At 54.1% G+C, this 26,360-nt stretch overlaps 1 protein-coding gene and 1 long non-coding RNA gene across 5 annotated transcripts in view; one reads left to right on the forward strand and one right to left on the reverse strand.

The window, feature by feature from the left end:
* The window catches only part of TTC28 (tetratricopeptide repeat domain 28), a 651,841-nt gene extending 628,389 nt beyond the window's left edge, over positions 1 to 23,452 (forward strand). For 3 of the 4 annotated variants that reach the window (XM_036874395.1, XM_036874393.1, XM_036874397.1), the window contains 9 exons: positions 5,521 to 5,700; positions 7,362 to 8,082; positions 10,427 to 10,551; positions 12,843 to 13,074; positions 13,679 to 13,755; positions 15,275 to 15,298; positions 15,874 to 16,003; positions 19,132 to 19,239; positions 20,477 to 22,363. In XM_036874395.1, coding sequence (XP_036730290.1) covers positions 5,521 to 5,700; positions 7,362 to 8,082; positions 10,427 to 10,551; positions 12,843 to 13,074; positions 13,679 to 13,755; positions 15,275 to 15,298; positions 15,874 to 16,003; positions 19,132 to 19,239; positions 20,477 to 22,104 — 3,225 coding nt within the window. In that variant the 3' untranslated portion in view covers positions 22,105 to 22,363. Of the gene's footprint in view, positions 1 to 5,520; positions 5,701 to 7,361; positions 8,083 to 10,426; positions 10,552 to 12,842; positions 13,075 to 13,678; positions 13,756 to 15,274; positions 15,299 to 15,873; positions 16,004 to 19,131; positions 19,240 to 20,476 lie in introns of all 4 variants that reach the window. The other variant, XM_036874394.1, reaches the window with a different exon arrangement.
* On the reverse strand, positions 15,774 to 25,977 carry LOC118906784. Its single transcript, XR_005022593.1, has 2 exons — positions 25,392 to 25,977; positions 15,774 to 15,999 (listed from the first exon to the last, which is right to left on the reverse strand). It is a non-coding gene; the product is annotated as an uncharacterized LOC118906784 (long non-coding RNA).
* Positions 25,978 to 26,360: the final 383 nt, after the last annotated feature.

Consider the following 26,360-nt stretch of genomic DNA (forward strand, 5'->3'; position numbering starts at 1 on the left):
CTCGCAAGCTGTCTGGACTGCTGAAGCAGTAGTGAGAGCACCAGACCAATCAGCGAGCTCCTGCCAGGCAAGCGGTGTTCTCACCTGGGTCAGGGCCCCTTGGGTCGATTCGAGCTGATGTTCAACTGCCCCCGTCTCAGCCTGACCCCAGTAGGTTCTGGGGGAGCCAAGGCACACCTTCCACTGAGGGCGTGTGGGCTCGTTTTCACCAGTTTGGCCACAGAGAGGCCCCTGTGCGTGAGCAGACCTCTGGGCTGACTTGGCTGAGACTGGACCCTGGGTGGCCGGCAGGCCCCTCTGGCTCTGGTTGGCCACTGGTCATGCATCTCCCGTAGCCAGATTCCTCTGGTTTGCCCCTTCTCAGAATCTCCAGGCAAACCAGTGGTTTGTTTTTTGTTGTTCAGAGAGGACAGTTGAGTGGGTCGAATTTGGAATTTTGCATTTCTGGTTGGAATACAGTGTCTACAATCCTGGTAGCTTTTAGTCATGGTTTCAGGGTTTTTTTCTGAACAGCTTTGATATTTACTGAGACTGATACAACCATCCATGACACCAAGATTTCTCAGAAGCGTCACATAAAAGGTTTCTCTACCTTAAAAAGTTCTGTTTGATCAATTCGCTCAATCAAATATATAAGTCAGGAAAAAATCCTAAGCCCTGTACATGGTTCTGGGGTATCCAGATTCCTAGCAGTCAGTTCTTTGCTTCTGGAATCCTTGTTGTACACAGTGAAGTCCATTTCATCCCAAATCTAATCTGCTGGAAAGTTCATGGACCCAGGAATTTTCTTGCGCCCCCCTGTGGTGATCAGGGGTGTTCATTCTCTGGCCTGTTATGCTGTGAGGCTCTGAGAGGCCTCCTGTCCTTCCGTGAAAACGGAACTCCCCGCATATGGAGGCTACAGGCTGCTCCTCTGAACCCTGGTGCTGTGCACAGAGCACGTAGTGCTTAAGCCAAGTTAGGACGCATGCAACATCACGTTTGATATCGGTGCTTTCCAAACGGTTCAGCACCCCCCCGCTCACCGTGAGTGTATATGGGAGATCCCGTTGACCAAAATGGTGATCGAATCAGAGTTCACCACCCAGGCAAACACTTGGGACCCGTGGGGGTTGCCTGGGGGAACTGCCGACTCGGAAATTGGACGTCAGGGTAACTGCTTGGCGGTGGGTTTCGCAGGTGTCAGGTGTGGTGGATACTCAGTGAAGAGCTGTGGATGATGGTGGTGGAGACGTGCAGGTGAGGAGGACCGTGGTGATGGCGGTATCCCTGAGTCCCCGGGTTCCATGTGGAACTGGACGCTCCAAAGAGGCCATTTATGTGTTTTGGCCATGTTTACAAACACAGGAGGGAAAGGGAATGAGTTGTACTAGAAAAATGATCGAGACCCAGCAGGAAAGAATAGTATGAATAATAGGACCTGTGTTCCTCTTATTTAAAGCACCTGAAGGCAGTTGAGAATTCACGTTTGACCAGTGTGTGCTGAGGGCCCGCCTAGAGCCCCACACGCTGCCTGTGAGGTCGTGGCGTCAGTGCTGTCCTGTGGGTTCGGGAACTGAGGGGCAGGGAGGTGAGAGTCTTGTCGATGTTCTCAGAACCCCCTCCACCTCTCCCCTAACCACACACCCCATCATCTAGCAGTTCCGGGTCCCCCAGAGCTCCCGACCCAGCACGCGGGCCCAGACCCCGTGGCGAAGGCCTCTCCCGGAATGTGCCTTCCCTTCCTGGTCACTGGGCAAGGCTTTCCAACCTTCCAAACCCCGCTCAACAGAGGGTCTGGGTCTCGTCAGGAGCTAGAAAGCACAGGTAGGTTAACCAGGGGAGATTAGTATCAAGACTGTTCCCTGTGGTGAAGGGGTAACTGTGAGATACAGGAGACTGTGTGGTTCTCCTGGGCTGAGGGAGCGAAACCCAGGAAGGACGGACACTGATGAGGTGTGGTTCCCCCTCCACCCACTCCCCGGGAGCGGGCTGTTCCCTGGTCAGGCCAGAGCCGGGCCACCCCCGAGTGCGGGCGGGAGGGGCCAGGAGCCACCGCCGGCGGGGCCACAGCGGGGCTGCATTCTGTACGTGCGCACGCACGCGCACACACACACACGCCCGCCTCAGGGCAGCACGTTTCGCTCGGGAGAACTGGCTGCAGGAAGCAGCGTGTGAAGAGCAGGTGTGGACAGGGCATTGGGAGCTGAGGTGGGAGCTGATAACAGCCGCCCGGAGCCCCCTGTGGAGAGGAGCCCCCTCTCCTCTGCAAAGCCTGGGCTTCGCCTGTTTTCGTCCTCTCACTGCCCGCCTCCCCTCCAGCCCGGCCGGCCTGGCGCCGCGAGCCCTCCGGTTGTGTTTGCTGCGACAGGCAGGGTCACGGCCCTGGTGAGAGCGAAGGGACGCTTCCTGGGGGAGTAAACAGATTTTAGGGCACTTGGCCTGGTGTTTTCTACTTCAGAAGACACATTTCTAGAAACTGCAGGGGTCAGAGAGTCGGAGTCGTTGCTGGCATTTGTTGGGCTGTGCTCGTGGCGGGTGTGGGGCCGATACAGAGCCCTTTTGTCCTTCAAACCCAGGGCTTCAGAAGCCAGCGAGCCCTCCCCAGACTGACAGACAGAGGCGCAGACTAGCGCTTCCTTGAATCCTCTCTCCTTTTCCGTCTTAACAGACGAGGTGTAGCTTGCATAGAGACATCACTGTGCTCTCCGTGTTTAAGTTCACATTGGCTTTTGGCTGATCCTTCCGTGCCAGGGTGACGCTCGTGTGTCCTGGAGGCAGGATGCAGAGGACAGCTTCCAGGGCCCCTGTTCCAACATGTTCGGTCAGTGTTCCCGCTGCCTTTAACCGGAGCTGCCCGTCTGCCGTGCAGCCCGTCTGCCACCACCCACCTCCTTCCCCTCTGCTGGACAGGGGTTCCATTTGGAGCCCTCGCCCAGGGCTGCGCACGCCAGGCCAGTACATGCCGCGAGGTGCTGTCCCGGGAGGACCTGGACCTATGAATTCGGGTACACGGTTCAGAGACAGGCTCGCAAGCTCCCAGGCTAGAGTTTCAGAGGCGTTTCCCTCTCCTCGCTGCTAAGGCCACTCTTCACCAAGTCCTGGCAAGTCCTGTCCCCTTCTCTCCGCTGCGTTTCCTCGTCTGAATTACCACGTGCAGCCCGTCTCGTTGGTGCAGGCTGCCTTTCAAGGCTTCATCAGAGGTTCCGCAGCAGAGGACGCAGGTCCCCACAGTCTGCGAGAGCCACACTCCCGCTCAGCCTCAGGCCTCCACCATCTGGCTCCCGAGTCCCTCTCCAGCCTTGCCCTCCGTGTGCCCCATGGGCCTCCTCTGGCCAGTTGGGGCCTCCCCACCCTCACGTGCAGAGCAGCAGCCGGGGGGGCCCAGCATCGTGTCCCACCCTCTGGGGCTGGCGTTTTACACTTCCTTGGTCTCACTCAGTAGTGGTTTCTTGTGCACATTTTATTTTCTGAGACATTGCATCATCGTGAGCTCTCGAGCAGGGACTGAGTCCTGAACTGACGTGGCTCCCCGTCGCCCCGTCACCCACCGTAGACACTAGTGGCTGGTGGAGAGATCAGAAGTCAGTCGTCGGAGAAGACACCCGAGCTCCTCCCAGGATGTGGCATCACCCTCTTGAGGCTTGTGCCTCAGACAAGACGGCCTTGTGGGCAGAGTTAGCAGAGTCCCTTCAAAGGCACGCTGCCTGTGGACCTTTTCTCTAAGCAGGGTCCAGTCTCTTACCTGGCCCAGCACCCCTCAACTACCTTCACTTCACATGACAGGTGCTGTCGTGACTGGGGACTTGTCTGAGAGTGCTGTGTCCCCGTGAAGCCCGTGACCTGTGGAATGACACCTGACAGAGACTTATCAGGGTTGGGGCCCTGGCAGGTGGAGTCCAGGCAAGGTCTGCAGGGGTGGGGCTGCCACCCCGTCCAGTGATGCCTGGTGACCCCGGATCAGGCGAGGATGGGTCTGGTCCTGCCCATGGCAGGTGGCCTGAGCCCCCCCATTGCCCATGTGCCGGGCGGCAGTGCTCTGGCTGGGCAGCGAGCAGTTGTCACTGTCACGGCTGCTGACCCACCCCGAGGTCAGGGTACCAACAGCCCAGCTGCTCCGGCCCGGCCCCCAGGTCCTCTGGGTGTACCGCAGCAGCCAGCAATCTGCCCTCCAGAGCGTCCTCCCTGTGCCAGGCCAGGCAGGGACCTCGGTGTGGCCCACGGTGGGGACACGGAGCCCAGGAGTTGACCCCTGGAGTGGTCACTGGGCACACCCTACTTCTTCTCTCCTGGATTGCACGGCGATACTTTTACCTTTTCTTGGAAAGTAGCTCTTAAAGAAAAAAAGAAACATTTGGCCTAATAATTTTTACTTCCGCTTTCTTTAGATGCATCTAGAATTTAAAAAAAAGAAAAAAAGCCACAGGGGGTTTGTACAGACAGAATGTCCCGCCAGGCGCATGTCCCTTTGGGTTAGCTGAATGCCCTCTGCACCCTCAGCCCAGAGCCCACAGCAGTGCGGCCGTGGACACTCGCTCCTCCAGAGCGTGGCGGCTTGGGCAACAGAGGGATGGGGGGGGGGACCCGGCTGTGACCCTCCCCCGAGCCAGCACCCCAGGGCTCAGGGCCGCCCAGCACCTGGCACCTGGTGCCCGCGGTCTGTGGGCCCTGCACGTTCTCCCCGCAGGCTCCTGTGGCCGCTTCATCTCTTTATTCACTCCTAGCCTGTGTCTAGTCTGGTTTTCACAGTCATTGCCACTTGCGTTATCCAGATTCATCTGGCCTTAGTCTCCATGAGCAATTCTGCTGGAGCGTGAGGGGTGCCTGTCTGCTATGCGTCCGCACGCACTCACCCTTCCCTCAGGTCCCCGCCTGGGCCTTTCGGGAGTGATGGGGGTCCCATCAGTGTCAGATTCCCTGCCAGCACCGGGGGAGCGAGTGGGGACAGCCCCTGCAGAGCCCGGGGCCATGGGGCCACCCTGTCCTGGGGGGAGGGACACAGAGGCCTGAGGTGACTTGAGGTCCTGGAATCCGGAACCCTTCTCCTCCGGGGATGTCATCCTGGTTCCCAAAGCTTCTGTCTGCACGTCAGTTCTCTCGCCTCCTGTCCACTGAAATGGACAGCACGTCCCACTTTGGTTGAGACCTCACTGCCTGTGTGACAGGGTCATTCCTACACTGCCCGTAGGGTCCCTGTGCCAACGCAGCATCTCCTGCCCTGGTCCTTCGGGTGCACCGTGACTCACTGAGTGCTTTCTGGGACAGCTGCCCTTTGCATGAATCCCCTGCCTTCTGTAGAAACATCTGGATGACCCGGGCTGATCCTTGTCTTTGTGGGACACCCTCCGTGATGGGTGACCGCAGTCTCCCTCCTGGCCCTGCTCCTCTACCCTCCTCCTCGGGTGGCGCCTGTGAGGCAGGTGGGAGGGAGCCCCGCCCCATCACCCCCACTCCCTGAGTGGACCCCCTGGGGGCGGGGGTGCCTGGTCCTCCCAAGGCGTACCCCCGCTGGGTGTGTCAGCCGCTCCGCTCACCCCACAGGGCCTGATGCACTCCAGCGGCCCTGTGGGCCGGCACCGGCAGCTGGTCCTGGTCCTGGAGGGGGAGCTCTACCTCATCCCGTTCGCCCTCCTGAAGGGAAGCTCCTCCAATGAGTACCTGTACGAGCGCTTCGCCCTCATCGCCGTCCCTTCCATCCGCTCCCTCGGTCCTCAGGCCAAGGTAAGTCAGGCCCGCCTGGGTGTTTGGGGCGCCGTCCCTCTGGCTGGGCTGGTGACCGCAAGAGGAGGTGTGGACTCTCTAGTTTGCGGCTGGTGGGGTCACTTTGGAGCAGATCCGTCCGAAGGCAGGGGGACAGCCTCCCGAACCCTTTGCCACCTCAGGAGGCCACCATGTGTGTCATTTCTCTCTGCGTTGCTTTGCTGTGACACCAGTGTTGGGAGCTACTCCCAGCACTGAGTCAGGCTGGAGGCTGTGCCGCCTGTCTGAGGAAGCGGGTCACCCCCTGGGGGCCGCGCTCACCCGCCAAGCTGACCGCTGAGTGGGCGCCGAGTGTGCCCAGCAGAGGGGCCGCAGGCAGGGAGGGCAGACAGATGGGATTAGCGTCAAGTGGGCAAGGGCCCCACAGGCCGACAAAGAACCGAAAACAAATGGGTGGCTTTCAGGACTTGGGTCTCATTTGGCAAAAATCAGTGTGGGATGAACTCTGTGGACTCAAGCGGGTGACAGTGGCCCACTGCAGGTCAGGGCTTAGCCCACAGCCACCCCTGGCCCTGCCCACCTACCTAGAGGGCCTTCGGAGCCAGCCCTGAGCCCTCTTCCCTTCTCTAAACTCGCCCAGATACCCTGAGACCCGGGCTCCCTCCTGCCCCGACACTCCTGCCCCAGGCCTGGGCGTGGGCGGCCCCCACGGGACCTGCCTCAGCCTCTTGTTGACCTTGGTCACTGGCATGGTTCCAGGCGGGTCAGTTTCTGCCTCACGGGTTTTGGAGATCTTAGTTATGACTGTTTTTGTTGCTGAATTGTACTTCTCATGGGACAGAATCAGTTCAAGGTGAAAGAAATGATTTTTCTCCAAGTTTTCTTCATGTCCATGGTTGACTGTGAATCCCATCCGTGAGCCAGCTGTGTGCCGTCCGGCACGGAGGGCCAACTCACCTCTCCGGCTGCCAGAGCACCCTGGGAGGCAGAGATGAACCAGAGAGTGGAAGAGTGCCGTCTCCCGACAGGCACCCGAGAGGCATTTCTCTTTCCCAGTTTAAGGCATCACCGGGTGGAAACACCAAAAAATTATTTTGAAATAATTTGATGCATGATGTTTTCCCCAAAAAACATCAGAAGGCATCGTGGGGGAAAATCAGAACTTTGTTGGGCTTCTTCATAATGATTTTATAATTCAGTGATGTTTTTCATCTTTTCAGTTGTAGTGCCTCTAAAGGACTTAATTTGGCCCTGTCTCCCCTGTGACTTGCTTTTTGCAAGTTTAAACAAAATCACCCCTCCGAGCCCCTGTTGCATCAGCAGTGGGCTCCCCCTGATTGAGGGGCTCACAGGGGAGCCTGTGGGAGGGAGATGTAGGACAGGTGATCCTGCCCTGCACACCCTCGCCTCCTGCACGCCCTGTCCCACCCCCCTCCGGCTTGACAAACGGCAAGGGGTCTTCCTGCCATCTATCTGGTCTCATTGTTTTCAAGAGCTTGTCACCAGCAGGTGTGATTCTCAGTCAGACATGCACCTGTGTCAAAAAGGTCTTGAAAAGTAGAGTGAACAAGGTTATCAGGAGAACAGGTGGAGCCACCTGGATGCAGCCCTGCTGGAGAGCTGGCATCTGCCTGCCCCAGAGAAGCCCTAATGGGTGGCCCGCTGTCTTCCCTCCCCTCCAGTCTCACCTGCGGAAGAACCCTCCCGCCTACTCCAGCTCCACGTCCATGGCGGCTGTGGTTGGCAACCCCAAGCTCCCATCGGCGGTGATGGACAGGTGGCTGTGGGGCCCGATGCCGTCAGCCGAGGAGGAGGCCTACATGGTGTCCGAGCTGCTGGGCTGCCAGCCGCTGGTGGGCAGCGTGGCCACCAAAGAGCGGGTCATGAGCGCCCTGACCCAGGCCGAGTGCGTCCACTTTGCCACCCACATCTCTTGGAAACTGTCGGCCTTGGTCCTCACGCCCAGTGTGGAAGGCACCCCCGCTGGCAGCAAGAGCTCCTTCGGCCACCCCTACACCATCCCTGAGTCCCTGCGGGTGCAGGATGACACCAGCGATGGCGAGAGCATCTCAGACTGCCCGCCGCTGCAGGAGCTGCTGCTCACGGCTGCCGACGTCCTGGACCTGCGGCTGCCTGTGAAGCTGGTGGTCCTCGGCTCCTCCCAGGAGTCCAACAGCAAGGTCACAGCCGACGGGGTCATCGCGCTGACGCGGGCCTTCCTGGCGGCCGGCGCACAGTGTGTCCTCGTGTCTCTGTGGCCTGTGCCCGTGGCTGCTTCCAAGATGTTCCTGCACGCCTTGTACTCGTCCCTGCTGAATGGCCTGAAGGCCAGTGCGGCCCTGGGCGAGGCCATGAAGGTGGTGCAGAGCAGCAAGGCCTTCTCACACCCCTCCAACTGGGCAGGTAGGGGCTCGGGTGCCTGTCAGAGGGCCTGGGGGCGCAGTCAGGGCGGGGGGGGGGAGGACGGGGGCAGGGGGGTGCTGGGGAAGGACAGTGCGGAGAGGCTCAGGGAGGGGGCCTCGCTGGCCGAGCCACGTCAGTCTCTCCTCACTGTGGCATTAGAGCGGCCTTGTGAGCAGGAGCGTCAGAACAGTCTGCCGTCAGAGTGCGTGTCAAGCCCTCCTGATGTCGTGTGCACTGGGTGACCCATTTTACGGCCCTCGTGTGAAATCCCAGACTGTAGGAAAGAGCAGTCAGTGTGTTTAGAGAGACCTGAGATTTGGTCATTGGAGGACTTGGGTTTGGTCCAGCTCCGCATCAGGCTGTGTGACCTGAGACAGGTTCCTTACCCTCTCTGAAGCTCAGTGTCCTCAGTGGTACCAAGGGGATGATGGTGGTAGTGCTGGCATCTCCCTGTCCACATTTGAGACAATCTGAGGAGTGGGTTGAACGTCTTGTGATGCGTGAGGGGCCGGCGGCGTGTGTGCCCAGTGGTCCCACCGCAGGGCCCTGTGAGGGGCATGAGGGCCTGGGGGTGGAGGGAGCACGTTCCCTGTGACATCTGGTCTGCTGCTCAGCTCTATGCAATGACCTGCGACCTGCTGTGGACCCTCCCATGCGGGAGACCCTCCCCGACAGGCTGAGACAGAGTCCAAACCCAGACCCAGGCCTCTCATGCGGCAGGGCTGTTTTGCTGACACACTTCATGATCCTTCAGTTTGTGGTGGTCTCTCTGAATTGGCCCCTACACCTCCCCAGGACCTCCAGAGCAGACGACAATCCCACCAATGCCACAATGAGTGTCTTAAACCTTGAGAAGCAGAGGAACACCAAAAATACTATTTTCAAACATGTACGTTTTATTGTTTTAATGGCAAAAAAATATACCATTCATTTATATGTTTAGAAGTTGGGAACAAAATGGCTTTCACCTTACTCTTCCCCTCAAAGTAAAGCCAGTTGACGTGAGCTGAGGTTGCTGGTGTTGTCCCCCAAAGGCGGGTGAGCGCTGAAGTGGGGCCGTGGTGTCCCGGGCCCAGTGGCCAGCAAACAGGAGCCCGCGGGGGCCGCCCTGGGCGTGGCGCTGAGTTGCCCACGGCCAAGGGCTGGTGCCGGGTGGGTGAGCCATGTTGTTGAGGAGTGGAACGTGTTTACTTCACAAACATACCATAGCTGTGGTCTTGTTCAAAAAGGTATTCAAAATTCAAAGCAGAATCTATCCTGTTTCCTCACGTGGCTGAAGAGAAACATTCAGTTGGTCCAGCAGGCCTCCTCTCTGGCAGCCCTCAGCTCACGGCTGGGCCCTCCCTCTGCAAGGCAGGGGGCAGGCAGGCCCTGCGGGTTTGGGCCTGGCCATGTTGCCAGACTTCCTCTGCCAGGAGATGCGGAAATCAGAGGCGATCATGCCCGTGGTTTCCATGATTGTTCTCAGCACATGGTGTCTGTTTATATCTGTTCTCAGCAGTCAGAAGGGGCTCTGAGCCCCACGTGGTCCCGCAGAATGTACTGCAGGGTTTGTGGGGACCTAGCCCCTGTGCTTGGCCATTTATTCTTGACAGGGCCTCCCAACCCCACCCCACATCTTCCCAGTGTGCTTACGGACGTGGTATTTTTGTCATTGTTTAGTTTCAGTGACAGACAATAGAAAAGCCAACTCTGTTCTGTGGGAAATGGTGTTTAATGATGCTGCCCTGTTACCCTTAAAAACAGCCTTAGCACATTCATTCTCAGAAAACCCTTCCCCTCCATTACTTGGGGCAGGTTGGTCCTAAAGTTGCTGGGGGAGGCTGCTCCGCTGTACCTCCCCCAGGCCCTGCTTATGGAAGTGGGTACTGGGGAAGAGGAAGGGGGACGGGATCCAGGCAGACGTGTGGCTCCTTCCTCCCCAGCCTAAGCTCCATTCGCTCGTCTTAAAACTGGGGGATACCTCCTCCTGTCCCCTTGTCTGGTGGCCCCAAGGAGTCAGGCACACCCGGCCCTCCATCCCTGGGCACATTCCAGACCAACACAGATTAATTTCAGGGAAAACAAGGCAGATCATTCCTCGGGATGGTGGCCAAGCCAGGGAGGGGCCCTGGGGGCCACACAGCCTTTTCCTGCCTCGCTCACTGCGCAGTTACCTCAGCAGCTTTCCTGAGCAGCTCACCCAGCAAAGGAGTATCAAAGTGCCCCGGTGAGTTAGCCGTCCCAGTCCAGCCCATGGAGCAGCTGTCCTTGGCAGGCCTCTCTCTCTCTGGCACAAATGAGCTGTAGAGACCAGCTGGGCTCGGTGAGGGCAGTTCTGAGGTGCTTTCTGGGCTCCCCACAGGGTTCTTGCTCATCGGGAGCGATGTGAAGCTCAACAGTCCCTCCTCGCTCATCGGCCAGGCCCTCACCGAGATCCTCCAGCACCCAGAGCGGGCGCGGGATGCCCTGCGAGTGCTGCTGCACCTGGTAAGGGGCGCAGGGCCCTCGCGGGAGGCGGCCGGAGATGCAGGAGGAGCAGGGCGAGGCTGGAGGGGTCCCACAGCACCGGGGGGCTTGAGCAGGTGGAGGGGACATTGTCCCCAGACGTCTGTGCGGTGGGCACAGTGTGCAGTGTCACACCATCCTCGGATGGTGGCTGCAGCCATCCTCGCCCAGACCCTGGGGGGTTGGCCAAGGGGGGCCCTGGAGCAGAGCCTGACCACAGCCGCTTCCGCCCCATGGCTTTGGGCAAGTGACCTTGCTCTCTGAGCCTCAACTTCCTCGAGTAGAAGGGGGGATAAAACTTTACCTTTTCAAGGTTATCGTGAGGGTTAGAGAAAAGGTGAGTAGCTGTCACACAATAGGGTCCCAGTAGCTGAGAACTGGTATTTTATAATCAAAGGACACTGGCCGTTCCCTAAACTCAATTGGAAGAGTCCAAGCCCAACCCTACTCTTGGCGGGGCCCTGGTGAGAACACAGAGGCCCCATGCCATTTTCTACAGAATTGAAAGGTTATAAATCAAGCTGGGAAACAGTGACATAAAACTTGTTCCACCCTTCCACCTTGATAACCTGGAAGGCAGTTTCAAATAATTTAGAATTCTTAGCTTCCTTGGAGTTCTGTGCCAGAAAGACCAGTGCAGCCCCAGCCCAGACCCCGTGAGGCAGGGGGGAGGTGGGGGAGGGGACAGCCCACGCTGCAGCCGAGCTCTTTCCAAACCCAAGGCAAACAGCCACCCCGTGGCCACCTCGCAGCTTAGAGGTGCACACAAGGCTCTGCCTGTGCTCAGGAGGAAGGACCCAGTGAAGGCTTCTCCACGGGTCCTGGCAGTGGGCTGGGGCCGGCTTCTAGGTGGGCATGTTCCCTTGGCCAGGGAAACACAGCCCATGGGGCTGGGCATCAGCTCTGTGTGGACTCCAGTGAGGGATCAGTCACGGACATTTCCTAAGCTCAGGTCTGCCTGAAGGAGGTTTTTTCAGGCCTGACAGAAATCAGTGTATGAACAAGAATGCTGGAGCCTGAAACCTCTGACAGCTCTTGGGCCAGATGCAAGGAAGCCCATGCTGCCTGCCACCGGGTGGACGTGCTCTTGTGCTTTGAGAATTTGGGGGAAGACTTTCTCAACTGATTTTAACCTGTGCCTGGAAGCTGCATGGAGCCTTTATGTTGCTCAGCACTAGGACCCTTGTCAGGTCCCTCTCACCCCAAGAGGTGCCCTCCTTCCTTGCTGTAGCCCATTTGCTTTCTCCTCCCAGGCCAGGCCATGGAGCAAGAGCCAGGCCTCTCCGCTCCCATTCGGCCTTGAGGCCCCTCGAGTACATCTAAGGGTTTTCTCTTTTTTCTTGGCTTCATCTTCTGGGGTGAGTGTAGGGGCCATGGGTCAAGTTCACCAGTCTTTTCCTCCTTCTAACTACCCACTGGACAGTGTCTCTAGGGCCCTTCTAGCCCAGGGGACAGCCAGCTGGCTGCCTGTCTGCCCTGCCTGGGAACGTGCGTTTCCTCTTGCCTCTGATGTCAGCCCCCGGCATCCCAGGGTTTTACTCTAAGAAAAGTCTCAAGTGACATCCTGGACAACTCTCCTTCCCCTCCAGTGACGGCACACGTGCCCCAGAGCAGGTGACATCTCAGATGGACTGAGGTTTCCCTTAGAAAAACTGCCGAGAGAAGGCCTGCGGCTGTTGCAGGTGCTGTGGACGCTCCCTGGGAGAGTTAAGGTGGCAGTTACCTGGCAGCACTGATTTAGGCCCTGGAAGGTGGAAGGGGCCCGTGTGCAGGTGGACACAGGTTCCAGAGGTCAGCGCTGAAGGATGGAGGAGGAGTCGAAGGCCTGGGGGACGAAGGCCCCACGGTGGGCACTGCTTGGTGTGTGTGAGGTGCACGGGCAGTGAGGGGGGGGGTCCTGAAGGCCTGAGGGTTCATCCTAGTGATGGGGCGCAGCCATTGCAGGGTTTGGGGCAGGTCCCTGGCCAGAGATTGGTTTTCAGACAAGTCACTTGAGTGTCTGTGGAGGACAGCCCGGAGCTGGGTTAGGGAAGGGACAGGACTCCTCCAAGTCTCCAGCCCTCGGCTCTCACGGTAGCAGCCCCTCCCTTGCAAAACACTGGCCGCTGCTGCAGAGTGTGGTCCTCAGGCCTGGGTGCCTGGTGGCAGCTGCCAGCCCTGCAGAGCTTCCCACACGGGCTTTGTGTTCCCCCAAAGCCACTTGGAGAGAAAACAGGGTATCCCCCCCCACCCACCCCACGCAGAGCGGCACCTCACTCCCCCCTCCCCTGCAGGTGGAGAAGTCCCTGCAGCGCATTCAGAACGGGCAGCGCAACGCCATGTACACATCCCAGCAGAGCGTGGAGAACAAAGTGGGCGGCATCCCTGGCTGGCAGGCCCTCCTCACCGCTGTGGGCTTCCGGCTGGACCCCCCCGCCAGCGGCCTGCCGGCAGCTGTCTTCTTCCCAACCTCCGACCCAGGCGACCGACTCCAGCAGTGCAGCAGCACCATCCAGTCCCTGCTGGGTGAGCCTTGGCTGACAGCTCGAGCAGGGTAGTGGGTGGCCGTGGTCCCTGCCGGGTCTCAGATGGGGAGGAGCGAGGGTCTCCTGAGAAGTGCTGAGGAGTCCCAGACACAGACTCCTCCTGCTCTGGGGGAAAGGAGCGCTCCTGACCTGGTGTTTCCATCTGATGGCAACACATCCTCTGCCCCAGCTCTGCCCCTTCCTGGGATGACATGAGGTCTTGCTGCGCAAACAGTAGCTGCTATTAACATTTAATCAGCAGCTTCGGATCTGACAGAGCTCTGTGGCTGACCCCAGGGTGACGCGGGGCACAGATGCTCAGGGCTGCCCTTTGTGCTTCACTCGAAGCGGGCGATGCTGCCTGAGCGACTAGTTGGGGTCCTGGCATGTGACCGTACGCCTGGGGGACACAGCAGGGTCAGGACTGGCCCTGCCTCCATCTGCCCTTCTCACAGACAAGTCAGACACGGATACACACGTCTGGCTGTCTCGAGCTTTTGAAAATGCCACCAAAGCTGAGTGTTGCGGGTGCGTTCCCCTCGGAAGGTGCAGGACTGCGGGTGCAGAGGCCCCTCCGGATAACGCCTGCCCCCTCCTTGCTTTAGGTCTGCCCAACCCTGCCCTCCAAGCCCTCTGCAAGCTCATCACTGCCTCAGAGACGGGCGAGCAGCTCATCAGCCGGGTGAGTTGAGCCAGTGCAGCTGAGCCCAGGTCTGAGGACTGTGCCGGGTTGGAAAGACAGTGATTTGGCCCCAAATAGGAACCTGCACGTGATGCAGCCTCACTGCTTTTTTTCAGCTTTTGTAATGAGAAGGAAAAGGCAAGGGCTGGGAGTAGAACTGCCCTCTCCGGCAGGTACAGGCACAGAGGAGCAAGTTCTCCCAGTGTCCTCCCTGGGCACTGAGTCCCAAGGGCCTCAGAGGATGCTTAAGGGGCCCCAGTCACCTGTAGTCTCAGGGCATTTCCTGAACTCTCCATTCAGTGGTCTCCTGCACCTTATCATCCCTAACCACCAACTGTTTCTGCTGATTGACAAGTGTTGCAGCCACCTTACCCAAGCCAGCAGGTGTAGGGCCATCCCGTCAGGGTGGCTACAGGTGCTCCAGTACTTATTCTTAGATCAAAGTATGACCCTTGCCTGAAACAAAACCACCACTGAGGCACAGTGGTGAACACAAAGTCAAGTCTCATGAAAGATACTGCTTAGCAGGTTTTCAAAAAGTGCTTTCTTTTAGAAGAATGTAGATCTAATTCAGAGAATTGGAGGATTCTAACCCTTAGCATCATGTAGTCCCTTCCCAACTTGGCCTAAGAGCTTCTGATCTTCCTACTGGCCAGTGAGGGTCTGGAACGAGCACTGGGGTGACAGCGTAGCAACCCCTAAAGAGCACAGAGCAGTTTTCTCTGGTCCTTAGAGTGTAATAATTTGAAAAATACACGTTATTAGATATCAGCAGATTTCATTTTAGCAGAACTGTTTCTATGTAGAAATAAAGCTGCTCCATCTAGGGTTAACCTCTGCAAATCTGATTGGTTCCTGGAGCCTCCCCCTACCTGGGGTGGTTTTTCAGCCTAGATTTGGAATGTAGCTCACTGATCTGGCCCCTTCACTGAGTTTCTGCTCATTTTGTAATAAGTGTGTTAGACCTGCTTGTTGAATAGAATCAGGAAGACACTTAAACCTCCTGAACCCAGGAGGGCTACAAGCCTGTGCTCTACAAAAAGAAAAAGCTAGAGTTACATTTACAGGGCCAGGCTGAGCATCCAAACAGCCAATAGCTTAATTTCTAGCTTTTGGTGGCAGCACAGGGACCTCCACAGGGAAGCGTCCTGGGCCGCCCCCAGTGGCTGGGGGATGGTAGGCATTTCCGAGTCACTCTGGAACCAGAGTGGACTTTGCTCTACAGAGTGGCCTATCCGTGCCCAGTGTGCCCCTCCCCATCTCCTGGCAAGGAAGGGCAGGGCCTGGCCGACCCTGGCCCCCCCCCCACCCCCAGCGTGTCTGGCCTGGGCGTGGCTGTGCGTTCTCCTGTGTGTCCCTGCTGACTCTCACTCCTCTCCCCTCCGGGTCAGAGCCGCGGGCCCGGTGTGGTGCTTCCTACAGCAGTGATCAGCTTGTGTTGCGTAACTACCTGTGCTTAAGTCTAAATTCTCTTCTTTCTCTCTTTTTCTTTCTTCTTCTTATAATCTGCTGGCCGAAGGCTGTTAAAAATATGGTTGGAATGGTGAGTACCACTCTGAGTAGCACTGTTGTCAGGTGAGCCCCTCAACCCGCCCACCCCGAGGTCCCCCTGGCACTGCTGTCTCGCCAACACGCGCTCAGGCTGGGGGGGCAGTGCCGCTGGCTCAGGTGGTCTGCCCCGTCTCCGCTCTGGCTCCCCTTTCCTGCTCCACCCTTCTTGTGCTCTTGATTTGACCTTTCAAGTTCCCTCAGGACAGCAGGGGCAGGACAACACACTGTGAAACCACACGAGGCCCCGGGTGGAGTTCACACACTCAGCAGGTTGTGTCTGGGAGACCCCACCCCTCCTCTAGGCCCCAAGTCCCCTCCCGCACTCATAGCCCCGTGGCCAGTGTGCGAGGGAAGAGGCTGGAAGCAGAAACCCTGCCTGGGGGCTGGCCCTCGAGCTCCCACAGAGAGGACAGCAGGACAGTAGGCATGGAGGCACCGTAAAGAGAATTTCAGATGCTACCCACGTGTAAGGTCATTAGCGATGATAATGACAGGTGACACAAGAGAAACTTGGGGACAAATCCCTGGGGCCCAGATGCAGCGGACGCTGACGCTCTCCCCGCTCAGCTCCACCAGGTGCTGGTCCAGCTGCAGGCCGGCGAGAAGGAACAGGACTTCACATCAGCCCCCATTCAGGTCTCCATCAGCGTCCAGCTGTGGCGGCTCCCGGGATGTCACGAATTCCTGGCGGCTCTAGGTAGGACAGAGCATCCTTGACTTCATTGGCTTCATTCTGTTTTTTAAAAACCTATTTTTCTCATTTCTATTGGGTAAAGTTAATAGACTCTGAGGGGTCTTAGTGTTTTCTTAGTTTATTACTTAAAAATAGCTAATGCAAAGACTCTAGTGCTTTAGCACAATTTCCAAATGGCCTTCCAGCTTTGTGCCACTCTCCCTACATTATGATTTCCTCTCTCCCATTTGTAGTCATTGCATTAAGATTAATCTGTTAGATTCAAGTATTGTTGGGAGTCAGCCCATGATTAAAGAAAATAAAGTCAAGTCATAAAATAATGATTTCAGTATTGGTCCCTATCACTGGCTACTGGAACTTGGCAGAAAAAAATACAATTGAAACCACCTTTGATTGACCACGGGGACCTAGAACTGTGTATTCCAGGATCCTCTTTCAATCCAGAACACTCTTCCTTTTTCAACAAACATCATTGTAACGCAACTGAGGCAGCTCCCAACAATATTGCTACTTTCTTACCACAGGTACATTTGTTGATAAAACACCTTGAGAGGCTAAGCTGCTCTCCTCCTGCCCCACTTAAGTGCCTGTGTGACTTGCAGGAGAGCCATTCACTCCACATGTTTTTTTGTTTGTTTTTCAACACCTGTTCTATGTCGGGCAATGTTCTAGGCACTGGGGATGCAGCAGTGAGCAAAGGACAAAAAGCCCTGCCCTCTTACCAGAGTTTTCATGCTAGAGGGGGAGACAGACAGACATAGAAAGACCTAATCTAAGGGGAGCACCTCAGAAGGTGAGGAAGCACCATGACAGACAAAAGCATCGGGGTCACAGTGATGTGCTGGAGGGGTGGAGGCAGAGAGGCTGGCAGGCCCAGAGCCTGTGGATGAAAGATCCAGGCCGAGGGAAGAGCGTCGATGAGCCTGGGCAAGGTGCAGGGGACACGGGGGCAGATGAGACAGAGGATGGGGTAGATCCTGGGGATTTGAGGCCAGTGGAAGGCCCTTGGTTTTTAACCTGATGGAGTGGGGCGTCTTTGGAGGTTGACGTGGCTTGGATTCACTGGTACAGGGACCAGCCATCAAACATGGAGGGCAGAGATTCCTTTTTAAGGAACTTCTCTTCTGCTTGGGAGGCCTGGATATTCAGTATTGGGCCATCTTTGCTAGCCCATTTGTAGATGACCTTTCCCTGCCCAACTCAGCTTAGGGCGGGCTCCATTTGTTTTTGAAGGTAAAGGGGGAAAGCCACACAGCCCCGCAGGGGCTCCAAATCCCCTGTGAGTAGATGCTTTGATGTCCTTTATGATTTGTACTATTTGCTTGTTTTCTGTGGATTTAAAACATAGGCTTCTTGGTGTAAACGTAGTAAATTTATATCTGAATAGATAAGTCAGGAGCAGATGGAGCAAGGGTGAGAAAGGCCAGGTCCACACCCAGGATGGGTCTCTTCATCTTTGTGACAGGCTGCAGGGTGAGGCAAGAACGAAGCCAAGGCCCTTCTGTATAAAGGAAAAGCTCTTGTCCTCAAGCAGGGCCTCAGTCCCCCTTCGAGTGCGGGTGTGACGGAGCCAGCCCTCCTCCCCTGTGGACAGGCTGTTTCTGATGCCCCTTTGCCAGGTGTGTCACTGGCTCGCTCTGGTGTTGGGATCCTGGGTGACTTTCGTTGATGCTCCTCTACGTCTCTGTACTTTGCAAATCCCAGTGATACTCACTCAAGGGGTGAGTTGGGTGCACATACTTCTGATTTTTAAATCCTCTGGACTGAGACTGGGGAGAAGCGCCCCCTCCAGCCCTTGGCACCATCACACCCATCACAGAGCTGTGGTTTATTTAGACGACTCAGTTCTATTAGAGCAACCAGTTCAAATTACTTTGATAGAGTTTTCTAACTAAAAATGTTACATTTATATTATTAGATATTCGTTTTCAAAGTGCTGAGTTCTCTGAGACCTTCCTGTTGTTTTCAGGGACTGTTTATTTTTGAGTTCAGAGAGGAAAATGTCCCATAGCAACCCGAATGCTGAGTGGCTACTCTACTGAATCTAATTCCCAGAGGAATGATAGTGTCAGAACCAATATCAGAGTTACAAGAATAAAAAAGGCAGAGACAGATTTCTCCTTTGGCGAATGCTTGCCGTCACGTATCAGGTATCATGGGTCCCTATTGTGGGAACGCTGTGAGGTCAGAGGAGGGGAAGGGCCTGGGATCACAGGGCCTGCCCCCTGCCTGCCGGCACCGAGTGTCTGCACTGTTTTAGGTGGAGCTCAGTGATCCGCTGAGGAGGTGAGTGAAGACGTTCCATGCTGAGGCTCCCAGGCCCTAACTCCTTGCTCGGTGGCACCGCCTATGGCCGCAGCACTGGCTGTAGTGTCTTGTTTGGCTTCTTCCTCCTACACTCTTCCTGGGAGACGTGCTGGCTGCCTCCGTAATGGCCCCTGATGAGTCTAAGTGCTGTGGCAACAGCTCGTTAGGCAGCCTCCTGCTCAGGAGGCTCCTGCCCTTTGTTGTGCCAGCTCCGTGTCTCATTAGAACCGTTAGACTCAGGAGCAGCCCCTTGGGCTCTGGCAGAGAGGAGTGCAGTTCCTGCAGGGCAGTTCAGCCAATACAGCAGATTCTGTAGCATCAGAGAGAGCTCATCTCAGAGCCCTTGTGGCAGACACTGACCACACGTGGAGACACTGTCCTTGCCCTTGAGAAGCTTCTACCGTCCCCTGCACTAGCTTTAAATATTGGATCCAATGCCGAACGGAGTGGCCAGTGTCTGTCCTGGACAGTATTCTTTAAGTGGACTGTTCTTCTGCAAAAGAATGAAGACAAGTGTTAATGAGCCTTACTAATTCCCACCCTCCCCTCTGGAGAATGCAGTTCAGCGCTCTACGAAGGGACAGAGGTCCACACACAGCAAGGGGGAGCCATGCTGAGCAGGTGTGATGGTCGCAGAGCTGGCCCCCGTTGGTTCACGTGACTTGACGTTCACATGAGTGATTGACGTGCAGGTGGGGGGCCCAGGCGGGGCTTCCTGAGGGGTCTGCAGGGGTTCCCCTGGGACTGTATGAGGAGCCCTAATCCTTTTTAGGACATGGAACCTTCCCTAAGGAAGCAGGTGTTTATATTCTTTGTTTCTATAGGTTTTGATCTCTGTGAGGTTGGTCAGGAGGAAGTAATCCTGAAAACCGGGAAACAAGCCAACCGACGGACCATGCACTTTGCGCTCCAAGCCCTGCTCGCACTCTTCGGTAAGAGCTCCGTGTGGCGCCACCCCAAGTGGCCCCCAGGAGCCACGGGCATGACCCTGATTATGGTTTGGGAAGAGGAAGAATTAAGGGAACGAACCTTTTTTGTGTGTTAGGGAATGTTCAAGTAAACAAACTCCCTGCTCTTGTGGAACTCAACTTACGATGAGCATACATGTAGTATATGTTAGATGAGGTGCCACCATGTGCTCTGCAGAAAACGTGCAAATTAAGGGACTAAGGAAGTGAGGGTGGCATCGCAGCAGAGGTGATGAGGGAGCAGTGGTGCCCAGAGCCGGGCCTGCGAGGCACTTTTCAGACCCTGGGGCAAGCCTGCCTGCCATTCTCAAGAGGCCAAGTGAGGCTAAATGCTGGCTCGGATGGTGGCCAAGGCTTGAAGGCAACCAACAGGGCCTGCTGATGAATGTGCTCAGAGAGAGAGGGCCAGAGGTGATATCCTGTTCTTTGGAACAGCTGCCAGAATGGGGCTGCCTTTGCTGAGACCTTGAAAGTGGCAGAAGGAATGGGATGGGTCTGAGTTCCCTCTTGGACACCTTCATAGGCAGCTGGTTAGACGAGTCCAGTGTGGAGACATAAATGTACACACAGGTCCGAGGGGAAGAGGACTGTGTCCTGTGGGCACTCCTGGGGTCAAAGGTCACAGAGATAAGGAGGGGCCTGGGAAGGATCAGTCCACGAGGGTCGGGTGTGATTGACTGTGTAGACTACCAGATTTGGTGGCCACTGTTAACCTTTACACGAACTGGGGAGGACGAAAGCCTGACTGGAGTGGGTTAAGAGCAGCTGGGAGGAGAGGCCGTGCGGAGAGGAGTGTAAGTGACTCCGAGGAGGTCGCTGGGATGTGGAGCGATGGGGCTGGAGCTGGAAGGGATGGCGGGTGAGGGTTTAGGACAGGGGGCATCACAGATCGTCCCCCCATTCAGAGCAGGAGGCCGCCATGGGGTCCCGTGAGATAGGGAGCAGAGTGGAGATGGGCGCATGGCGGGGTCTGCAGCGCGCGGGGCTGTGCGCGCTCTCGGGGTGTTTTTGTCCCCAGTGTAAGATTTACTTTTTCCAACAGGACTGTGTTTTTCAGGCTTATAAGATGAATTCAAGTTGTGTATAATTAACACTTGCATAATGCTTTGCTAGCTTCTATGCATATAAGGATGCTTGTGAAAGAAAAATCAAAACCATACAGAATTCTAACTGTCCTCTGGGCGCCTATGTTTTGTCTTAGATTCCACTGAGCTGCCCAAGCGCCTCAGCCTTGACAGCTCGTCCTCCCTGGAGTCTCTGGCCTCAGCCCAGTCTGTCTCCAATGCTCTGCCCTTGGGCTACCAGCACCCTCCTTTCTCTCCCACCGGTGCAGAGAGCATAGCCTCAGACGCCATCTCTGTGTACAGTCTGAGCTCCATCGCCTCCTCAATGAGCTTCGTCTCCAAGCCTGAGGGTGGGTCAGAGGGCGGAGGTCCTCGAGGAAGGCAGGACTATGACCGGTCCAAGAACGCCTTCCCACAGCGATCCACCCTGCCTCGGAGCCAGCTGTCCCCCCCGACCCGCCCTGCAGACAGCAAAGACGAAGAAGAATATGAAGGGTTTTCCATCATCAGCACTGAGCCTTTGGCGGCCTACCAAGAAAACAGAAAGACTCGCTTCTCACCAGATCACAAACAGTCCCGAGTTGGGGCAGCTGGCGGTGTGAAAGTTTCGGTAAGCTCCAAGGGGAGCATAAGCACTCCAAACTCTCCAGTTAAAATGACTCTGATTCCCAGCCCAAACTCACCCTTCCAGAAGGTTGGAAAACTAGCAAGTTCAGATACGGGAGAATCAGACCAGTCTAGCACAGAAACAGATAGTACCGTGAAATCCCAAGAAGAAAGCAACCCAAAGCTTGATCCACAAGAGTTGGCCCAGAAGATTCTAGAGGAGACACAAAGCCATCTCATTGCGGTGGAACGTCTTCAGAGGGGCGGTGGTCAAGGTAAGGGCACTAATCCTGAAGATGGCATTTCCGTGCCCAACAGCGCTGCTGTCTTCAGAGCGTCAGAAACAAGTGCGTTCAGCAGGCCTGCCCTCTCCCACCAGAAGAGCCAGCCGTCACCAGTTACTATCAAACCAAAGCCCCCAGCCAGAAGCTCTTCCCTACCCAAGGTGAGTTCAGGATACAGCAGCCCCACCACCTCAGAGGCGTCCATCAAAGACAGCCCGAGCCAGCACAGTGGCCGGCCGTCGCCCGGCTCCGACTCCCAGACTTCCCTGACCGACCAGCCTCTCTTTAAGCTGAAGTATCCCAGCTCTCCTTACAGTGCTCACATTTCCAAATCACCAAGGAACATGTCCCCGAGCTCAGGCCACCAGTCTCCTGCTGGAAGTGCACCGTCCCCAGCTCTCTCCTATTCCTCAGCTGGCTCCGCTCGCTCGAGTCCAGCCGACGCTCCTGACATAGACAAGCTGAAGATGGCAGCCATCGACGAGAAGGTGCAGGCTGTACACAACCTGAAGATGTTCTGGCAGAGCACACCCCAGCATTCCACGGGACCAGTGAAAATATTCCGGGGGACCCCTGGAACGATGACTTCCAAGAGAGATGTCCTCAGTCTATTAAACTTGTCACCTCGGCACAATAAGAAGGAGGAAGGAGCAGACAAGCTAGAACTTAAGGAGCTGTCTTTGCAGCAATGTGGAGAAACGCCCCCAAAAGCCCCTCCCAACGGACACTGGCATACGGAGACCACCTCACTGAGCACACTGCCGCTGCCCGCCGGCCCTCCTGCCGCGGTGCCCACGCGCCCTTTGAGACTTCCTTCTGGAAACGGCTACAAGTTTCTGTCCCCAGGAAGATTTTTTCCTTCCTCTAAATGCTAAAACATCTTTTATACCCACCAACACCGACTTGGAGCACAGCGGCCCACAGCCCAGCTCTCCGCACTCACTTGGCCTGCTCCCGAGTGCGGCCACCCCAGCATGGGTGTGCTCTAGCGGCGTGGGCGCCACCACTCCCAGACGCCACACACACACACACACACACTGGTAGCCCCTCTGGGACTCTGGGCCAGATTCACCAAAAGCCAGGACTTCTGTGGAGCTGGTACAGGAGGCTCATGGAATTTTCTACATGTCACCAAATGTTTACCTTGGAACTCCCTGCTTCTCATCTTTGATGTGATTCTTCAACAGGATTTTTGTACAAAAATGGTCATGGTTCTGGGGTGGGGAGAGAAAGGGAGCACATATTTTGCTAAGAGGTATATATGCAGTACCTTTTATACAAAGAAATACAAACAGAGCTTTTTTAAGGCTTTCAGGTGCTGGTTGGGGGTAGGGTATATAAAATCTCTCTAAGTTGAGTTCTACATGAAAGTGTTACAGTAGCCAAAAAACAGGATACTGGTTTTAAAAATGCCAATGATTTGTAATTAAATTGTAGCAGTTTTGGTCTCATGATATTGTAACATCAGAGTAACAAGGCAATAATTCACTTCCTGAACTCTGCTCTTTGAGGGCTACAAATGTCCCTGGGGCCCCACTGTCAACCAAACTTGAATTTTCTTAAAAAAATTTATGTAACTCTTATCCAGGCATTTTAGAACTATGCAATTGTGATTTAAAAATGCAACTTTGTGCTTTTAAAACATTACTGACCTTTTTTGTACGTGGATAAACAACTTGGTTTTATTATCAATAGTACTTTGCATTTATAGCTATTATTTTTAAAAGCTCAAAAAGTTTTTTAAAATATCAAAATTTGAATAGTCATCAATAAGTAATTATCAAGTTTGGAGGGGGGAGTTTGAAATTATTGTTTCCTTATAAGCAAAAAAAAAAAAAACAAAACCAAAAAACAAACAAAAAAACAAAAGAAAAATTCCATGGCTAACTAGATTTAACCAGAATCTAGCCTTCCAGCTCTTATTCCCTTTATTACCTGCTTAATTTTATTATCTTTTCCCAACGCCAGGCTTCTAAAACCCCTTCTGTCTAAATCTGTCACCAGGTTCCCACAATCCCAGCACCTCACATCTGTGAGCTGCATCTAGACCCTCATCTTAGTGTGACCAGCGCCCCTTGCTCCTGTGGTCCAAAGGACAAATCCCCTCCCCCCCCACAGAAGACTTTAATGTCCACAGCCTCAGAAGCAGGGGGCCTTCTGCTGGGGTATACATCTGAATTATTGCTGAACAGGGAAAGAGATATTCCTAAAAGTGTTGTCATAGAAAAAAAAAAAAAGAAGGACTTTTCCTATAGCTATGACAGTTCACTGATACTGCTGCCAGCTGGAACAAGACAAAAGAACAGTCTAGGTCGGGGTAACTATTAACATATTTAAATAAAGAAAAGAAGTGCTGAAAATCATGTTAGTACTGTTTAGTTGGAGAATTGACATAAGCCTCTTTTAGGTAATTCTAAAATTGAAATCCTACCATCCTCACTGTGAGGGTCCATCATACAACGGTGGGCAGCCTCTTGTCCCAGGACACGAGCCACACAGGGAGTGGACAGGAGGGGCCTGGCAGGAGGGACACTAACATCAAGACCTCCAGGGAGAGTTTTTAACCCTGGATAGGATCTCACTTTATAAACATACACTGACCACTTGCCCTGTTCCTCACTGTACTCTGAAAAGAGGAAGAGATATTTATTCAATTTGTCTTACTCTCCTGAGCTATGTCATAGAAGCTTTTTGTGTTTAACCCAACAGCCATGTTGACAAAAGCAAAAGAAAGAATGTCCCATTCTAACCCTGATCCCAACACTGGAAGAGAAATACTTTATAAAGAAGCAAGCAACTATAAGGTTGTCTTTATATCTTTTATAAATGGTAGTAACAGTACCAGTGTAGCAAATGAAAGCCAAGTTTATAGCACTGTGCATTTAGATACCAAAATCAGGTCCTCAACAACAAGAAATAAACCTCAAAGTAAATTTCTGAATCCACATATAGATAGTTGGGCTGTTCCTTTCTCAGCAACTCTCAGCCTCTTTCCCAAGTGCCAAGTAGCCCTGGAGGAAAGGCCGGGTCTCTGCTCCATCCCTGAGGACAAGGGCACAACCCCGTAGGCCTCCCTCTAGCGCACACCCTCCACCACCCAGACCGCTTCCCCGTGGTTACCAAGCCAGCGAGGAGGACTCGTGGACCCTAACCTGGTTTTAGTCCTAAATACATTTGTTGTTGTAGGTTTCATGTTGAAAAGCCAAATGGAATATATGATATTTTTTTGGTCCTAGATATAAGTTTCAATGAAGAAAAGCAAAGATGATGAAATAATAGGACCAATCTAAAAATCACTGTAGAGTCGCCACTTCTTTATGTTTACAGTCAGTCTTGGTGTTTTCTATACAAGTGAAATGGATGTAAAATCAAGGTGAATTTTTCAGTCTACCTTGAAAACAGTATGCACTTAAAAATTATGTGAGATTGTATAATTTGCAAATTCTTTGTACAGATCAGGGGTTGGCAAATGATGACCCACAGGCTAAATCTAAATCTGGTCAGAGGCCTGGATTTTTACAGCCATGAGCTAGGAATGGATTTTACATTTTAAAATATTTATATAAATAAGTACCTACATAATATTTTTGATTTTACCTCTTGGTCCACAAGAACTAAAATATCTAGTCTTTTAAGAAAAAGTTTGCTGGCTCCTGCTATAGATGACAGAAAACAATTAGCATAATGTTTTGTTTCTACAATCTAGGGAAAGTGAGTGTCAGGCTGTGGATAAAACTGATAGGAATGCGTGGGAACCTGAGCCATGTGGATGGACGCGAATGACCCCTGCATAGTCCTCGGCTCTTTGCCCCACTTGGAAGGAGTCGATGGGTGTGGGTGAAATTTACAAAAATATTTTTCCTCACTGTATGCAGACAGCATTGGATATTATTTCTTTTTCAGCTCAGGAAACTGGAACCCCTGCCCCTACTCTACTCTATCAGATGCAAATACACCAAATACAAGCAATAAAATCTCCCTCTCCTAGAAACCTTGGTATGACCACAAAGCAAGGTAGTCGAATCTGTCTTCTCACCAGTGAACCACGCAACTACTTCAGTGATCTTTAACTAAGTCAATAAACCAAGACAAAATTAGCTACTCAAGCTTACATTTTGATGCGTTTTGGTATTGGTGTATAGTAAAATGAAGAAGTTCTCACCTCCATCCACTTGAAACAGTCCCTGGTCCACGCGCTGCTGCACACGCTGTCCTCACTGTGCTTGTCTGTCCCGGTGAATCCCGGTGCGCGGTCACCTCGGCAAGTCCCCAGCTCAGTGCCTGTCCTGCCACCACCCCCACCACAAGGAGAACAGTCACTTCATTAGTTTCAGTTCAGGCTGGAAAAAATGCCACACAATAATCTGGTTTGCATTTAGTTAAGTAGGCAGAATGTGACAAATGTATAATTTTCATCACATATTTTGTTGTTTTACCTAAAAGAATTGTACATGTGCTTTGTGAACTGGGCCCTTGTCTGTGCCAGACCCTTCAAAGATGTTCCATGTAAGGACACACGTGGTCACATCTCCCCTCCTCAGACGCCTTCCCCACTTGGCACTCATGCCCCTTGTATGCAGTGTTAGCCATCTTTGGCCTATGTGAACTTTTTTTTTGTAAATTACAGTTTCCAGATGGCATTAAACTTTTTATATTATGAAATTTACCATGTAAAAAGAACTTCATATTTTTATTGAGATTGCTAAGGCACTTGGCCTTCCTTTGTGATTTCAGTGTCTATTAAAGCATGAGTTCCCTTGGTTTTAAGTGCTGTATCTGAATCACTTTCTATGCATGTTCCACACTTCCTAGGTTTCTTTGCAGTACACAAAGTGGTCATGTGTCATTAATAAGCATGTATTTCTGTCTGGAGTTTATCCTTATAAACACACTGTAGCCTCACGTTTGCCAGGAGCAGAGCCAGAGAAAGCGCACAGCAGAGCGGACCTGCACGCAGCTCATCTGGCCCCGAGGCCTGGGTACCAGGTTGGTGGTAGTGGTTTAGATGGCTAAATGCTTCTGATCTTCTGTGTTGCAGGACAGAAAATTCTACGGTTGTAGACGAACAGAGTTCATTACCACTAGATCCCTGTATCTAAAAGAAACTTCCAAAGGAAGTACAGCTGACCCT

This window comes from Balaenoptera musculus, chromosome 14, assembly GCF_009873245.2.
Source record: "Balaenoptera musculus isolate JJ_BM4_2016_0621 chromosome 14, mBalMus1.pri.v3, whole genome shotgun sequence".
Taxonomy (NCBI): Eukaryota; Metazoa; Chordata; class Mammalia; order Artiodactyla; family Balaenopteridae; genus Balaenoptera; species Balaenoptera musculus.